This window comes from Tamandua tetradactyla, chromosome X (assembly GCF_023851605.1).
Source record: "Tamandua tetradactyla isolate mTamTet1 chromosome X, mTamTet1.pri, whole genome shotgun sequence".
Classification (NCBI taxonomy): Eukaryota; Metazoa; Chordata; class Mammalia; order Pilosa; family Myrmecophagidae; genus Tamandua; species Tamandua tetradactyla.
In genome coordinates, this window is record NC_135353.1 from 27,433,996 (window position 1) to 27,453,331 (window position 19,336).

The window sequence follows — 19,336 nt, forward strand, 5'->3', positions numbered from 1 at the left end:
ATACCTACGGATATCTCCTGCCAATTCTGTTTCTCTAAAGAACCCTAGCTAATGCAGGCAATAATGGAAAATCTGGTCAGTAGGAGCTTGTAAGGGAACAGCTCCACAGTGGTTGTCTTCCAAGAAGCCAGGCTCAACTGCAGCACCCAAGTCTTGGTGGAACTGCCTGTGTGATCCTCCCAGGAACATGGTAAGATAGCAGCCCTGTAAAGAGCTGTCCCCAAACCCCTTCTCACCTGCCTCCCTATCTTGGAGGAAGCTGAAGGAAGCAGTTTCTCATCTGCTCCCTTGTGCCGGTGAGGCATGGGATTTTCAATCTCACCTTCCTCCTGAGGGGAGAGCTGCAGGCTGTAAAATCACTTAACTGCAGTATGGAGCTGGCCCTACCATGACAGTGACCCAGTGCTTATGTCATCTGGCATCTGCCCTCCCTGCTTCTGTGTCATCCCATGTGTGATTAGGGGATGCAGGGAGCTGACAGACTGATGTTGATTATGCTAAGTAATGACCTATCACTATCCATGTGGGCTGGGACAGAGTGCCAAGCCCAATTGAGCAGCTGTAGTAGTTGCTGCTGTTTAAGGACCTCTTGACCACCTGACAGTGCTAAGAACTACAAGGAAAATAAAAGAGGTAAAGTAATAGCAGAAGTGACTTTGGCAGACAGCCTGAGACGGTATAACTTAGCAATGCCTAGAGTGGACAATGATGGTGATTAAATGTACAAATTTAAGAATGTTTTTGCATAAGGAATAATAAATGAATGTCAACATTTCAAGGTGTTGAAAATGTGGTATACAGGAAAAAATACAGTCAGTGCTAGCTAAGGTGTATAGTTAAAAGTAACATTGTTACATGCTTCCACTGAATGTAATAAAGACAATATGCCAAAACTAAATGTCGATAAGTGGGGGGTATGGGGGAGATGGGGGAGAGGTATGGGATTATTTGTAGAAGAAAAGGAAACATTCTCATATAGATTGTGGTGGCAAAGGCATGACTATGTATGTGATTATACCGGGAACCATTAATTTTTTACTTAGGTTGGATTGTATGATGTACAAATAAGCTGTTAAAAAAATGAAAGGAAAAAAAGAAGTGACTTGGGGGATGTTAGAGACGGGGTCAGGGGGGAGTTCACCAAGGAATATATGGGTTTGCCATGTTAAGATCTGGGGGAAGAGAGTGATAGGCCAAGGGAACAGCAATGACGGCAGCCCCAAGGCAAAGAGGAGATTGGCAGGTGCCATGTACCAGAAGGGAAGTGAGAAAGCAGTTAAGTCAATCAAGTTAGAGAAATAGACAGGGACCAGCTCAGACAAGTTCTTATAAGGCCATCGAATAGTTTGCATTTTCTTCTAAGTATATTGGTCAGCTATTAGGTATTAAACAGGCACATAATATGATCCAGTTTATAAAGATTCCCCCTCCAAAACAAAAAAAGAAAAAAAAATCCCCCCAACTCTGCAATGTAGATATTGAACTGGAAGGGGAAGAGTGGAGGTAGGATATTCATAGCAGCATTACTCACAATGCTCAAAAGGTGGAAGCAAATCCAAGTGTACATCAACTGAGGAGTGGATAAACAAACTGTAGTACTACACACAATGGAGTATTATTCAGTTGTATAAAGGAATGAAGTCCTGTTAACATGCAACAGCATGGATGAACTTTGATGTCATGTTGAGTGAAATAAACCAGCCACAAAGGACAGATATTTTATGATTATACTGACATGAAATAACTAGAATATGTAGATTCATAGAGACAGAAATTAGATTACAGGTTACCAGGAGCCAAGAGGAGGGAGAAGATGGAGTTAATGCTTAATTGGTACAGAATTTCTGTTTGGAGTGATGGAAGAGTTTCATTAATGGATGGTGGTGATGGAAACAAAGCATTGTGAATGTTATTGACACTACTAAATTGTGTACTTGAAAGTGGTTAAAACAGGAAAATGGGTCATATATACGTTACCACAATAAAGAAGAGTGCAGGTAGAGGAAGCAGTTAGGAGGCTGTTACAGAAGTCCAAGCACTCTAAGTTTGTGGTGGTGGAAAACAGTAGTGGAGCAGAGGTGGGGGGTGTAGATTATCCACCATTGTAGGGCCTTTGGCTTGTCCTCTGAAATGGGGAGCCACTAGAGACTCCATCTAAGTTTTAACTAGGATCACTTTGAGTGGATGTGACTTTGTGTGTTGGAGGAGTAGGGATAAAGATGGAAGCTGAAGGTGAAGTTGGAGGCCGCTGACAATAATCCAGGTAAGAAATGAGGTCAAATTGATCAATGGCAACCTTGCCTCTCTGACAGTCTCATACATCAGTGGGCTAGTGTATGGTACCCAGTTATTTAATCAAACACTAATCTGGTTGCTGTGATGGTACTTTGTAGATGGGATCAACATCCACAATCAGCTGACTTTAAGGAGATTATTGTTGATAATCTGGGTGGGCCTCACCCAATCAGTTGGAGGCTTTAAGAGCAAAAACTGAGGTTTCCTGGAAAAGAAAAGAAATTCTGTCTCTAGGTGGCAACAAAAAATTTGGCCTGAGTTTCCAGTTTACTGGCTCACCCTACAGATTTCAGACTTGTCAGCCCCCACCGTTGTGTGGACCAATCCTTTAAGATAAATCTCTCTGCATATCTCCTACTGATTCTGTTTCTCTGGAGAAGCCTGACTGATACTAAATCTGTTCTCTCCACTAATTTGATGGTTGAATATCTGAGACTGTTTCCTCTGTGAAATGTGCTGGGAATAAAAGCACTTAGCACAGTATCTGGCACCTATTAAACACATATTAAATAGTAGTTACAACTGGCATTCCCTGTGTTATTCCTGCAGTCCTTGCATCTTCCTGCAGGACCGCTCCTAGAGTTCTTGTGCTTTTGAACATGTAAATAAAATCTCCTTGTTTAAAATCCTCAGGTGCTTTCTCCAGGTGGAAATGATAAAATCTATCCTCCTTGCCATAGCCCAAAAGATCGTCCATGATATAGCCTGAGTCTTCTTCTCCCATCTCAGATGCTACCATTCTCGGGACTCCCAGCCACAGTGGTCTATCTTCTCTCCTTCAGACATCTCAAGTTTGTCACTATCTCAGGGCCTTTTGCATTTGCTACTCCTACTGCAAAGAACCCTCTATCTGTAGCTCCTCATGTGGCTGGCTTCTTCCTGACATTTCAGATCTCAGCTCAAACATGACTTTCACTAACCACCTTATCTAAAGTATAGTGCCCAGTCTTCATTGCCCACCCCCACTTGCCCCTAGTTCCTGGCACATCACCCTTCAAGATATATTTGAAACTTCCTTATTTATAGTCCTTCTCCCCAACTAGAATGAAATGTTCGGGAAACCAGGAACTCTGTCTTCCTCAATACCTGGCACACAAAGGGGCTCAGTGTGTTTCTGCAATCTCAAATGGAGAGGACTTTGAATGATTAATTTTTCAAGCTAATGAGTGATAGCAATAGCCGGGATTATCCACAAATCTTCTATGCAGAGAATTAAAATGGGCATCTACCTATATTTGCAGATGTGATACATTTTATATTTTAAGCATTCTTAATACAGGAACGCATAACACGTGAATTTTCCAGGTAACAAAGGCTTACTTCTTGAAGCACCAACAATCCCTTGGATGGTAACGTCTCTAAAATAGACTCCAGGTTTCCCTATCTCAAATCAAGTGAGCAAAATTTCATTTTTCCTTCCTTATGAACGTCCCTTATCACAGGGGATTGTAAAGAAAGTGAAACCCCAAGGTATTACTGAGGCGTGACATTTCTGACCACTTGCTTCTATACTAAATGGCCCCAGAAGGCTACTGTTTTGTTTTTTTCCTTTTTCTCTACCTGGACAGACTTACCTTGAAAATAACTGCTGCTCCTTTCAGTTTTCCCTTCCCCATTTTATGAACTGTCTAACCTGTTCAAAGTTGGTTAAAGAAGTTAAAATTATTAGAATCACATGCCTAAAAAACAGTTTAAGTAAAGATCTGAGGAGTAGTCTTTTATGAGAAAAGTACCTCAGGCTTTAGTTCACACATGAAATTTATTCCTGGCCATTAGCTGGGTTTCTTGTTGGATTTGCCAACCAGCCAAAGCATTACTTAATTACAAACTAGAGTTTGCACAAATCAGAAGGGAAAGCAGCACAATTTCTTCATGATATTGGTATCTACAAACAGACAGATTTAGCTCTAAATCTTGGCTCTGCCCCTTACTACTTACTAGCTTTGTTATGTTCTAGGGATATTCATTTTTTCAGCAGCAACTAATGTCTTATGGAGCACTTGTTATGTGCCGGGTCACTGTCCTGTTTTTACCTGCACTATCTCATCTAATTAGTCCTTATAGTAGCCTGTGAAGTAGGCAGCATTATTGCCAGTGACTGGTTGAGAAAACAGCGTCCAAAGCTAAGTAACATGCTTGATGTCACATAGCTGATAAACAGTCTAACCCAGAGCTTGGCCAGAGCCTTAGCTACTCATTCATTCAATATCATTTGACCTCCTACTATTTTCTAGGCAATAATCTGGGCACTTGGATTACATCAGTGAACAAGACAGAAAAAAAAATCCCTGTCCTCAGAGCTTACATTCTTGCTGCAGTAGGTAGGGCAGGCAATTGCTGAGAAATAAGCACAAAGGAAAATTATGTAGCATATCAGGTTATGCCACTTCAAATTGCCAATAGCTAACAAAATGGTAATTTCTAAAAGGTAGTAACTACAACTGAAGAAAAAAAAAGGGCAGGGACATTCAGAAGTGGGAAGCGGGAAGGCCTAATTGAGGTGACATTTGAGCAAAAAGACTTGAAGCAGCTACGGGGGGGCGGGGAAGCAGTCTTGGTAGTGAGCAACTATCACAAAGACTACAAGGCAGATGTAGCTGGTGTGGCCAAGGATGGAGGATGCCTGTTTGGTACGGAATAAGCTATGGGGAAAAGTAGATGAGGTCAGAGGGGAACTGAATGGGAGGGGAAGGGGGCAATAAAGTAGGGCTGTATGGCCCATTGTAAGCCATGGGGAGCCCTTGGAGCACCAAGGGGTGATATGAAGTAGCTTAAGACTGTTGGAAGCTATTACGTAGGCCTTTGCAGTCATCTGGGAGAGATGATGGTGGCATAGAGCAGGGTAGTAGCAATGAAAGCATGAGAAGTTTTCAGATTTTGGGGTTTCTTTCCTTATTTCTAAAAAAAACACTGCAGAAAATTTCAAACACATGAAGAGAGAGAGCAGTCGCCCCCCCCCCCCATGAACCTATCCCCCAGCCACCATAATCATCAATGAATGGCTACTCTTATTTCAGTGGTGATACCCAAGAGCTCCCACCCCATCCTCCCCAATGGATTATTTCAAAAGAAACCTGGATACTGTATATATTTTAAAGTTGAATTCAACAGCACTTCCTGACAGGTTGGATGTGGGGGTATAAGAAAAAGAGAGGACTTCAAATTTTAGAGTTCAACAACTAACTTACAGAAGGATGCAGGTGCCATCAACTGAGACGGGGAAGACTGAGGGGAACAATTGCGGGGTGGAGAAGGAGAATGAGGAGTTATTTTGGATCCTACACTCACATGTGGTAACACCTACCCCAGCCTCACAGGATTATGATGATTGAATGAGATAATGGGGGTGAAGATGCTCTGTAAACCAGGAAGCACTAGGACTATAGCAAATTATTTTTTCGCACTATTTCAGTTCCCCACTTTGCTGCTAGGACTTACAACAAACTATTTAAGGAATAAATAATGCTGGATGGCTTACAAGGCTGCTCACCTGGGGCAGAGAAGCAATTAAGAGCTTTGGTTTAAAATTTTTCTTCCTGCTCCCAGGAAGCAAAAGGCTTTATTGTTATTCTTTGGTCAACAGAGTATTATCTATACAAAGGAGATAACAGTAAGTGTCTGAAAACAGCTGAGACTGCAATCTGGACAGTTAAACAGAATTCCCAGAGAAAGTCTTGTTATTTTAACACAGTAAAATGTAGTAAGGTATACCATATGTCTGAAACTGAATCTGACGTAGGTAGGAATTTCACTGGTTCCACCAATCCATTCTACCAGATAATCATTATTGGCTGTGTCTGGTAAAATATTACAATTAAACTAGCTACTAAAACTTAACAGACAAGGAAAAAGTAACCAATAGAAAACTATACTAGGTTAATTTGTAGAGAAATGATAGGTATGCATGGTTTCTTTTAAAGAGCCAGTCTTTATTTTAAGGATTTTTAACAGTGAAGAATTCAAAAAGTGGTAAAGTTTTTTAGAATTTATTTATATTTAAAACGAACTGTTTGGACAAAGATTCACCAGAAATAACCTGAACAAGTGCGAAAATTCAATTAATGCTACTGAAACACTACCAAAGGAATTCCAGGACACACAGTCCTGGACACAATAAAAATCTCTGTCATTGATATGAAAACTGACTGCTTCTTACTTTTCTAAACACACGGTGGTATAATTAACAATATTCAATCACTTCTGTTCTTTCACGAATATATAAAAATTAAAATACCAATTAAAAAACTAATATATCTTCTCTTTAAATGTTTCTTACAGATACATTTTCAATATTTTCATTCGATAGTGGTGTGGTTTAAGAGATTTTCCTTTCACAAGTGAAACAAACAATTCAGCCAAAAGGAACTGATAGTCTATATAGGCTCATAGTGCAAATAAAGAGTTCACTCTGCAGCAAATGACATTTCTAATATACAAAACAGATAAAATTCTTACATGCAAAAGCTCTACTAAGCAGATGGCCACACAACTAGAACATTTAATAATTTTACTGGTGATGTCAATGGACTCCAGATATTTCCAAACTCTATTACTTGACTTGAACTCTCATCTTAGGCTTTGTATTTTGCTTTTCCAGTTTCGCTAATGACACAGACATGCTATAAAATAAAAATTCAGAAGTTCACATTAGAAAAGTATTCTGAAATGAAAGACAAGAACAGCATTTCACATATAAGAATAGTTATGCTGCAGGGATTCTTAATAAGTAGACAGAGGTAGTAGTATTGTACTTGGGCCAGTAACTGTGGGGTAGGGGGAGTACATAGAATATTTCTTTTGAGAATAAAGAAGTGGTTTGTCCCATTAATGTGATGTACTTTTTGTCTCTATTTTTAATTTTGAATAACGAATGAAAATGGGGATTTTAAGTATATCAAAGCGGGGGCCAGAGTAAGTGGTGAAAAAAGATTTGAGTAAGAACTACTTGAGATGGTACTGTCTGTGGTAGACTTCCTCAACCATGTTCATAAACGCATCCATGGGACTCCTGCCATCAGAGTAGAATGCAGTGTATTTGAAGGAGAGTGAATTAAAAGACTTAAATTAGTCCACTGATTTCTTACTTATGACCACATTTATCATCTGAATCAATAATGGGACAGTTATTCTATTTTAAAGCTGTTCAACTGTTTCAGCCAGCAAAAAGTGTCACCCTAGCCTGGCTAAGTTCCAGTTCTAAGGACGTCTGTATTTGACTACAGCTTTATGTGACTAATGGGAATGATCGGTCTGTTCAAATTATGAGGTGCTAGAAAGAGAAAACAATTCTTTTCTTTCCTAAATTTTTATCTGGGTTTTGAAAAATGAGAGTCAAAAAAAAAAGCATTACTTACGTTCAAATCCCTGAAGTATTCATTATAGTCAAGGGCATATCCTACAACAAACTTGTCTGGAATTTCAAATCCAACAACTAAAAAGAATCATAATTCATCATTTAGATACAGAAAACATCACTTTCAACTCCAATACTTGCAAATGTGCCTTCTCTACAAATATTCTCTAAAGTAACTCTAAACCACTTTATATGAAACCTGTTTTAGGTTAAAAATGGTTAAATGATTGACAAAAATTCACTTACAGTCTGGTCTATATCCAACACTTCGAGGGGTTCTTTTCACCAGTAAGCTGTTAATTACAAAATGTGACATGTGACATATGGAGACACTATAGAGCATTAAAAAATAGAATATTAATCTTCCCCAACCCTGTTTTGTCTGCACTCAGCACACTATGGTCAGCTTTAACATAGAAAGACTATGAAATGGAGAGATAAATCTCAGCAATCACCACAGAAGGGGCAGAAATGAGTTCACTCTACAGTTGAGGCCTTTGGCTGATCTCCACCTGGTATATGATGTGGTTCTGACAGCTGCACCTTGGCTACTAATGTCCATCAAAGGGTGGCTAATCAAGAGAACGACTGGATGGGGAGTGTCAATAAGGGCTCTCACTCCAAAATCCCTGGAAATACGATCTTTAAGCCACAAAGGGCTTTAGTGAGGTGCATCGTTCTTCATCAAGACTTTTTTTTTTACATGGGCAGGCACCGGGAATCGAAACCAGGTATCCGGCATGGTAGGTGCATCAAGACTTTTAATACTTGGTTTGCAAACAGGAACTTTTGGCTAAAAAATAACTAGCACATTAAAAAAAACAGTATTTATTTTCAAGAGCGGAAGTTGCAGGTGTGGTGAACCTACTCTACAAAAAGCTAGTTTTGTAATTCAAATGCTGCCTGTTGAAAATCTTCAGCCAATTAAAAAACCAAAAAACTGTAGAAGGTCCTTTGAAAGCCTCTACATATGTTAAAGACAGTCCAATAAAACATGATTTCATACCTTCCTGGATAAATATATTTAAAGAGCTGGAAAGGGCCTACAGTGATTTTTCAACCTTGGCTGCACACCTGAATTACCTGGAGAGCTTTAAAAAACAAAACAAAACTTGGAGACCCCGGCACACGCCTGACCAATTACATCAGAATCTCTGGAGCTGGGACACAGACATATGTTTATTTTAATTCCAGGTGATCCCAACAGTGCAGCCTAAGTTGAGAACCACTGGCCTAAGCCTTAGGCTCTAAGGGATCATCTCATCCTAATCAAGTCCCTCATGATTCTTTTCCTATAATTATATAGGATACACTATACACTTGAATTCAATTTCCAATAACCCAACAGACCAATCACAGCAAAAACTTCACTACCTGGAGTTACTCAGGAATAGTCCAGAAAAGGTAGCACTAAACAGTGCAAGCTGTGCTAAGAGTCCAGGGGAACTCTACACCTCATATGCCTACAGATCTGCATATATTTACAAAAGCTCCATGTGTAAGGCATGATTCTAGCTGAAGCAATTTCCATACTTTAAAATGGGTAAACATTCCAAAGAAGACATGCAAATGGCCAATGAGTATATGAAAAGATGCTCAACATCATTCATCATCAGGGAAATGTAACCCCAAACCAGTGAGATACCACTTCACACCCACTAGGATGGCTATAATCAAACAAACAGGTAATAACAAGGAATAGCAAAAATATGGAGAAATTAGACCTTCATACCTTGCTGCTAGGAATGTAAAATGGTGCAGCTACTGTGGAAAAAATAGCCCAGCAGTTCCTGAACACATTAAAGAGCTGCAATCCTACTCTTATGTGTATATACCCAAGAAAATTGAAAACAGGTGTTCAAACAAAAACATGTACACAGATGTTCATAGCAGCACTATTTACAATAGCCAAAAGATGGAAGCAACCCCAATGTTCATCAACTGATGAAAGGATATTAACTCATAAAATGGATTATTATTTAGTCTAGAAAAGGAGTGCTACAACATGACTGAATCTTGGAAATACTACACTAGAAAGAAGCCAGACACAAGAGACCACATATTGTATGATTCCACTTATGTTAGGACAGACAATTTATAGAGATGGAAAGCATATTGGTGGTTGCCAGTAGCTGTGAGTTTGGGGATAAATAGGGAGTTACTACTAATGGGTATGGGTTTCTTTTTGGAGGTGATGAAAATGTTCTGGAATGTACAAAGTTTGTACAACTTTATGACTGTGCTAAAAGCCACTGAATTGTACACTTCAGAACAGTGAATTTTTAAAAATATTTTTATTAGATGTATTCACACATACAGTCCAAAGTATACAATAAATGACTCACATCACATAGTGTGTACTCATCACCATGATCATTTTTAGAACATATGCATCACTCCACAAAAAGAAAAAGAAAAAACTCATATCTCATATCCCTTACCCCTTCCTCTCACTAACCACTAGTATTGCAATCTACCCAATTTTTTTTTACTCCTTATCACCCCCTATTATTTATTCTTTTTTTTTGTCCTTTTTTTACTCATCTGTCCACACCCTGGATAAAAGGAGCATCAGACACAAGGATTTTACAATCACATAGTTATACAATTTTCAAGAATCAGGGCTACTGGAATACAGCTCAACAATTTCAGGCATCTCCTTCCAACCACTCCAATACACTATAAACTGAAAAGAGATATCTATATAATGCATAAGAATAACCTCCAGGATAACCTTTTACTGTCTGAAATCTCTCAGCCACTGAAATTTTTTTTCTCTCTCTCTTTTCCCCCTTTTGGTCAAGAAGGCTTTCTCAATCCCATGATTCTGGGTCCAGGCTCTTCCCAGGAGTCCAGTCCCACGTTGCCAGGGAGATTTATACCCCTGGGAGTCATGTCCCACGTAGTGGGGGGGGGGGGGGCAGTGAGTTCACCTGCTGAGTTGGCTTAAAGAAAGGCCACATCTGAGCAACAAAACAGATTCTCTGGGGTGACTCTTAGGCATAATTATAAGTAGGCTTAGTGTCTCCTCTGCTGGAATAGGCTTCATAGGGCAAACCCCGAGATCGAGGGCTCAACCTACTGACTTGATTGTTCTCACTGCTTGTGAGAATATCAGCAATTCCCCAGATAGGGAAATTTAATATTTCCTCCTTTTTCCCCAGTCCCCCAAGGGGACTTTGGAATAGTTTTTAATTCTCTGCCCAAATTACTCTGGGATGTTATCAGGGCATAACACTAACCTGTATAACCCAACAAGATCTCACTCCCTATTCAAGAGTCCATGCAATTATGGTTAAAACAGTGAATTTTGATAGGGAATGAGAAGTTAAGGCTTAAAATATAAAGGGTCACTCTTTGAAATGATGGAATTGTTTTGGTAAGGGATGGTGGTGATGGTAGTACAACACTGTGAATGCAGTTAACAGCACTGAAATATATATTTGAATATGATTAAAAGGGGAAATGTTACATCGTATATATGGTAACAGAATTAAAATGTTTTTAAAATCCATAGAACTACACTACACAAACAGTGAACCCGAAGTTAAACCATGGACTCTGTTCCATACCAATGCAAAGGGTTGGTGGCAAGGTGGTATATAGGAAACCTGTATTTTATGTATGACTGTTTGGTATACCCACAACTTCTCTAATAAAGAAAACAAAACAAAAACTCAAAGAAACCCAATCCCAAAACAGTGACTTTTATGATATGCGAATTATATCTCAATTTAAAAAAATGTATCATTTCCAGAATCAGCTACACATAACGTGCTAAAAATCTTACTATCCTTCCTACATTCCAAGAAGCACAATTAAACAGCTGCACATACATGCGATCCATCACATTATACCAACAGTGAAATAGTGTTTTGCAGCTTAAAAAGATGTTCATACACATCATCTTTGAATTTCACAGCTATCCAATAAGAGACAAGGTATAATGATCATCCTGTTTAAGGATGAGGAAACATGTTCAGAGAGGTTAAGTACTGGATAGTTCCTCAAGTAAGTGGAAGAGAAATGCCAGAGTGAAACATGAAGTCCATGCCTTTCTCACTATCCTGCTCTGCCTACATGCTGAAAACTGGAAATGGGGTGGGAAGAGCCTGAGAACTCATCTAGGCCACATATTCTCCACAGCAATAATACTCCCTCCAAGGGAGCCAAAACTGCTTTATGGGGGCAGGGGAAAATCAGGAAATATCAGATATTATAATGATTGTGGCCCTCCAAAGCTCAATTCTACCAAACCAAATCTTATTTCTCAGTATTTAATTTCTCTCATTGGGTTTTCTGATCACACAAGCAACACTGACACTGAGTTCATGAAAGATACATAAAATGTATGCAAAATCAGTACTACAAAATATGGCAAATTGGGTGCATGGGTGGTTCAGTGGTAGAATGCTCGCCTTCCATGCTGGAGACCTAGGTTCGATTCCTGGATCATGCAACCAAAAAAAAGGCAAACAGATGACTGTGATTAGAGGACTTTCACAGACCGCTAGATCTTGAAGTTATATCATGAGAGGTGGTCTGTGGATGCCTGTTTGCTGCCTGTGTTGTTTATATTTGATCCTCAGTATTAATTACATGATTTGGAGCTAGTGTGCTCATTATCCTAAAACCTGCCCATCTTTTAATATTACAAAACTATCAGAATTACTACAGTTTAGAAAAACAGATTTTTAGGCCGATAGGCCAACTGAGTTTCTGTTTCGTGCCTAGCAATAAACCTTCTCTTTAAAGCCCTGGTGTGAATGTGACTGTGATTGTGAAAACCCTGTGTCTGATGCTGCATTTATCTACCTTATCAACAGATGAGTAAAACATATGGAATAAAAATAAATAATGGGGGAACAAATGTTAAAATCAATTTAGATTGAAATGCTAGTGATCAATGAAAGGGAGGGGTAAGGGGAATGGTACGTATGAATTTTTTCCTGTTGTCTTTTTATTTCTTTTTCTGAATTAATGCAAATGTTCTAAGAAATGATAATGATGATGAATATGTAACTATGTGATGATATTATGAATTACTGATTATATATGTAGAACGGAATGACAATAAGTTAAGAATGTTTGTGTTTGTTATTTTTTTTTTAAAATTTAAAAATTAATAATAAAAAAAAGATATCTCTTCTCAGGTAAAGGATAGCTGATCCTCCTATGACCAAAAAAGAGGCAAAATGCCTAGTTGGTTTCTTTAGGGAGACAATATTTTCCTCACCCAGGCCCATTTAAAAATAAATAAATAAACAAAACCCTGGTGTGTCATAAATTGGTCACTGAGTGCATTAGGTAGAAAATTCACCACCTTTGTTTGGTAACAGTATTTCATGGCATGTGTGTACCAGTTTGTTTCACCATTCAACTGCTAAAGCACATTTGGGTTGTTTCCAATTTTGAGCTATTACTAATAAAGCTGCTATGAACATTTTTGTACAGATTTTTGTGTGGACATAAGCTTCCATTTCTTTGGGATAAGCACGAGGGGCTAGATCATAGGGTAGTTGCATGTTTAGTTGCATATTCCATGAAAGAGGCACAAAAGAATAACCAGAGTAGATTCTATGCTACAATAGGTTGCCATTTAAAATCCTAAAGAGCACTGATTCATACATAGAATATTACTTAGTGCCCTAGAATCCAGCACTTACACACTCTCATACCTGCCCTGTATCTATTTAAAGTAAAACTCTCTGAAGATATACTTGCACCAGCTTTCAGAAAAGCCCACAAGGACCAATTGATGACATAGGACTTATTAGCAGGCTTACTCCAATTCAGAGATGTTCAACAGATACTTCGATCTTTACAAGTTTTTTGTTTCTTGTTTTGATGAAAACTAGTCAATCATTTAGGGAAAAAAGAAGTTGAAACCCTTGACCAATCTACAATTTTTGTGTAAGGGGTCAGTATCATCTACACATCACTCAATTCCAGGAGTGCCAAATTTTCAGAGCCCACCCTTCCTCATCCACTTTTGGGATCCTTGGTCTCAATTTTATAAGGGGGCCCCAAATTCTCTGCCTTGCTACATAGGACAAGGCGATTTAATTAGCATGCTAAAAAACCAAATGTTAATATCAGACAAGGAGGAAACTATAAAAAAAGGCTTTATATGAAAAAAATTATTTGCAAAGGATATTTATGAGTCTTATTTGAGATTACACTGCTTTGTATGTGAGTAATGTAGAACGAGAGCCAAGAATATTTACTCTCATAAGAAACAATCATTTATTTCTTTCAAATGAAGAAAATATCCTATGGAAAAATACCACACATACCTTGCGACCTTGACCATCTTTGGACTATATTGCTTGACCAAGGAAAGCAAGGTTTGCATTGTTTTGCCAGTGTCAATTATATCCTTAAAAAAAGAAAGCACATTTAAATGGTAAATAAAACCAGCATAGCTTTACAGTCAAAGTCGTTAAATAAATTCAAAATATCCAAACTGGAATAAAGCCATTTATTTTTAAGTGCACTGTTTCTCACCAAAATTCATACACTGAGATACTCTGGAATCTTTAAATCCTCTGGCCTTCGGCAAGCAGTAGGAATGCCAGTTTCCAAGACTGGCTTTTGTAGGGACAAAAAGGTCAATGACAGCAAATTTAAATATACAGATGCAAGTATACAGAAACATGTAGTATAAGAGATTTATGATGTTGCCTTTCATTATAAAAAGTATTTTAGGTTTTTTTCCCATAAATTCAAGATAAGGCTTTTCCCCCTTAATTTCTAACACAGGTGGTCTCTAATGCACGTTTTAAGGAATATTTTAAAGTATCCCCCTAATTCCAAATTATTAAGGCTTTACTATATGAAAGTGAATCTCAGCTAGACAATCAAAAATAGGACATAATTCAAAATGAACCTATCTCTGAAAATACTTTTAAAACTATGATCCAAATATTCTTCAACAAAAATACTTTCTAAAGATGGTGTTTAAACACATGAAAGGGGTTAAAATGGGAAATTCTGTGTGTATAAATGTTATCACGATAAACATTTAAAAATATTTTTAAAGATGGTATAAAGTGGCATGTCCCCAAGTGGGTTCTGTGAGACATCAGAACCATCAGGACTGGACTTGTGAAAAATGCAGATCTGGGGACAGAATTCTGAGATGGGTCCCCAAGATTCCAATCCCCGGATATACACACACAAAATAATCCCCTTCCCCTGAATGTAGGCCAGGCTTGAAAGTCACTGCCCTGGTTAGGTTAGGTTAGGTTACATAAGACACTGTGGCAGCTGACTGAAGAGAGACTTTCCTACTGGTTTCAGAGAAGTAAGCTGTCATGCTGTGAAAGGTCCAGCATGACCTCTGAAGATGTCCTCTATTTGAGAGGGACCCCAGCAAGCAGCCAGTGAGAAAATGGGGACCTCAGTCCTACAACTGCAAGGAACTAAGTTCTTTCAACAACCTGAATGAGTGGAAAGATGATCCTGAGCCTCAGGTGAGACAGAAGCCCGAGCCAACGCCTTGACTTCAGCCTGATGAGAACCTGAGCACAGGGCCCAACTCACCTGTACTTAGCCTCATGACCTACAGAAACTGAGAGGCTAAAGTGTCATGTTTTAAGCTGCTAAATTCATGGTAATTTGTTAGGCAGCACAACCCCAGGCAAAATGAATCACTCTGAAGTGAGGTTAGTGAATCTGTATTTTTAAAAAGTAACTAATTCCCAGGGATGTTTATGTATATAAATTCTTTGAGAAGGTTTTATTTTTCATTTTTTAATCTATGATAAAATGTTTCTAAACAACTTGTTGGGGATTATTGTTGCTCCGGAACCTGAAATCATTTTACCCAAAAGAATGAGAACTCATTTTGTCACTGAGAGTATAAAGCATGCAACTACTATGAAAGATAATTTAGCAAAGCCAGTAAAATGGAAAATGTACAAATTCCACAACCCAGTAATTCTACTTCTAAATGCCTATAGCTAGAGGAAACTCAGACACTGCTAGAGGAAACTCACACACTTGCATGTGAGGGCATGCCTTAGAAGCCCTGTCTGTAGTAGGAAAAATAAGAAGCAAACTCCAATGGGTAGGGCAATGGATACTAATCAACGGATTGCTTTGTGCAATGCAATGCTATACAGCATTGTAAGACAAACTAAATCTATGTCTCAACATGACCTCAAACTACCAATTCTGAGCGAAAAAAGCAAGTTGCAAGAGAGAATATGTATAAAGTGGCACTATATAAATTTTAAGTCACATACTTTGTACATGGACACATATTACAGAATAGAGGTGTAAAAACATGCGTGATAATGATATAGATAAACTACAACGATAGTTATCACACCTCTGAGAATGAAAAGAAAGTGTAAGAATGGCGCTTTCGCTGCAATTGTGATTTTAATTTCCTTAAAAAAAGAGGTCTAAAGCAAATATGGCAAAAGGTTAATATTTTGTGGTGGGTACATGGATGTTGAGCATATCATTTTCTGATTTCAAAATATCCCATAATGAATATGGTATATACTCATACAATGCATGTTATTTGGCAACAGAAATGAATGAAGCACTAATACATGGAACAGTGTGGATGAACCTTGAAAACATGTTGCATGAAAGAAGCCAGACACAAAAGGTCACATATTATATGATTCCATTTATACAAAACGTCCAAAAATGGGCAAATTTACAGAGACCGAAAATAGATTAATAGTTGCCTAGGGTTGGGGGACAGGGAATGGGGGATAATAGCTAAAGGGCATGGGGTTTCTTTTACAGCAATGAAAATGCTCTAAATTTCACTGTGGTTAGCTATGTACAATTCTGAAAACATAATAAAAACCACTGAATTGTATACTTTAAATAGGTGAATGGTATGGTATATGCATAAAACTATTATTTAAAAAAAAGAAATAAAGAAGTGCAAAGAACCAGAGGCAGAGAAGCTGGGGGACAGGCTCGAGGAAGCAGTGAAAAGTACAGAGAAAATCAAAGGAAGTTGCTGAAGAATGACATCGGTAATATATGTTTGAGGGCCCACTGAAAAAATCTCAAACTAAATGGGGTGGGGGGAGGATCTGAGTAGGAGGCATGAGTGTAGCTGTGCTTTAGAAGTCTGTGGATTTTAGTAAGGCAGAAAGATCTGAATAGAGGGACCCCAGACCAAAAATAAAGAAGTACATACAGGCCCTTAGACAGTGAAAGTGATTAGGAAAAAATATGGAAGAGGGATATCAAGTTCCGTGTGTGTGTGTAAGGGGGTGGGTGGGTTCTATAAGGTAGCCAGAGAAGGCCTTAATGCAAGTAGGACTTGGAAGTAAAACAAGGGTTCTCAAACCTTAGCGTGCATCAGAATCACCTAGAGGACTTGTTACAGCCTACTTTAAAGGGCCTCATCACAGACTTTGGTTCAGTAAGTTATTTGCATTTCTAATAAGTTCTTGGCTGATGTTTTTAGTCCAGGGGCCACACTTTGAGAACTGCTAAGCTGAGAGAAGCTAAGATTTGAATCTTTATTCCACTTCCTGGCTGGTAACCTTGAGGAAACTGCTTAACCACTCTGTGCTTCTGTATTCTTTTTTATAAAATAAGAATAATAAAATTGCTACCTCCACTAATTATTGAACTGATCCTTCCGCTATACCAAGGGAGAAGTTCAGAGATTGCCTTAAAGCCTGGAACTCATGGCCGCTGTTTTTCATTTAAAGATGCTTCATATACAATTATGCTAAATAAAGATTTAAACTTTCAAAAAAAAAAAGTTGCTACCTCATAGGTTGTGTTAAGGATTAAGAGTTTGTCCAAAGCACTTAGAATAGTGCCTGGCACAAAGTGAACACTTGATAAATTTGACTATTATTATATACAAAATATGTTAGGACATAATAGTACATAGAAAATAATATGTATATTATGAATATTCTTTTGCATGTATCAAATATTGCATAAGATAAAATTTAAGCAAGATACTAAATTATCAATATACACATATAAAATATATGATTATAACATGCTAAATTGAAAACAATTTTCAGATTTTCCATTAACCAGTAAAAAAAAACATTAAATATTCCTTACAAAAAGTAGTTTCATTTCTTTATAACACAAGCCCACGTTTAAAACTCATGAAGAGGAATTTATTTCCTTGGTTTACCTTTAAATTGGTGCTACTAAGTTAGAAAATCATCAACACTGTATTAAAAGTAAATGTAGTAAACTTACTTCAACAATCAAGACATTCTAGAAGACAAAGAGAAATGAAAATCAGTACAATGAGTCAGACAGTGTATCCAATTATGTCAAATCACACATAACAAACACTAATTATCCAAATTCTTGTTTTAAGATACTTTACTATATCAAACCCTGCTTTAAATAAGTGGGCCATCTGTTGGGATTTGGAACTCTATAACTGAAAATTTCACTGCAAAGGAATTTTTAAAAATAAAATTTGACCCGTATGTTCATTTTTAAAAAGGCTTTTATTACTTAACTTAATCTCAAGCAAGTCATGAAATTTCTCTGGGCCTCAGTTTCCCATATGTAAAGTGAAGAACTTGAACCCAGTTGGCTTCATGTGTATTCCAACTTAAACATTCTAAGACCTATACTTTCTACAATAATTCCAAAACCATGCAGTTACTTACCGTGTACAATCTAATCCAAAACACATTTTCTCATTAGGCTGAAATTGAACTGCACTTCCTGAATTTGTCTACATTCTTGGACTAAACTAAAAAAAGATACTAATGCTTCTTCCCACCATAAACCCTCATCCAATTTCTGCATCTCAGAATTTCAGAGCTGGAAGGACCCTTAGAGAAAATGATTACACCCAAACTAGAGAAGGGTCTTATCTCTCTTATGCTAGCTGTAGGAATGATGTAGCATTTCACATACTGGCTATAATTATTACCACAAGAAAATTTATACTGAATTTTTTATTTGAAGTTCTCCTTATAGCTTGTCACATAACTATAACATAAGAATTTTAAAGTTCTATATAATTCTTCTAGATTAGTGGTTACATCAAGGTAGGGCACCCAAGATCCACTGGGTTGCAAGAAAGAAACATTAGAACTTTTTCTTTACCTCACCTTGTTTAATCTCTATTTTTGCATGGTGTTTTACAATATAGGTAATATTAGTTTTGTACTTCATGTACAATTTATAAATATATATATTAAGAATAAATGCTCAATTTTCTTAATTGATTAGGTATGCAAGTAAGTCTGGAGAATTACCACTATACATTTTTTTTTTTTGCATGGGCAGGCACCGGGAATCGAACCCAGGTCCCCGGCATGACAGGCGAGAACTCTGCCTGCTGAGCTACCATGGCCCGCCCACTGCTATAAGTTTTGAGAGTAAATTTATGCATTAGACCTTTCCATGTCTCAAAGCAGTTTATCACTGGGGGTAAGGTCTCTTGGAATTCTAGAGAGATCCAAGTACAGGATGAAGGGTGGCTAAATTGTAACTTTGGCAAAGAATTCACAGGACTTTACCCAATCTGATCCATCCTCAGTGAAGGAGTACTGTTACTACAGACAACTGCAGTCTACTGGCAGCCTATTCACAGGCATGGAAACCTCCTTACATCAAAAAGGGCCTATGATGGGTGTGTGTGTGTGTGTGTGCGTGTGTGACAACTTTCAGAAAGATGGTGGAATCGGGTGAACTAAGTTCACCCCTGCTATG

At 38.0% G+C, this 19,336-nt stretch overlaps 1 protein-coding gene across 1 annotated transcript in view; it reads right to left on the reverse strand.

Annotated features, from left to right (window-relative positions):
* Window positions 1–6,203: 6,203 nt before the first annotated feature.
* Window positions 6,204–19,336, reverse strand: part of LOC143671354 (hypoxanthine-guanine phosphoribosyltransferase) — a 50,739-nt gene continuing 37,606 nt past the window's right edge. Inside the window, exons 5-9 of the mRNA XM_077146484.1 lie at window positions 17,858–17,875; window positions 13,945–14,027; window positions 7,895–7,941; window positions 7,650–7,726; window positions 6,204–6,914 (exon numbers count right to left, since the gene is read on the reverse strand). Coding sequence (XP_077002599.1) covers window positions 6,867–6,914; window positions 7,650–7,726; window positions 7,895–7,941; window positions 13,945–14,027; window positions 17,858–17,875 — 273 coding nt within the window. The 3' untranslated portion in view covers window positions 6,204–6,866. The remainder of the gene's footprint in view (window positions 6,915–7,649; window positions 7,727–7,894; window positions 7,942–13,944; window positions 14,028–17,857; window positions 17,876–19,336) is intronic.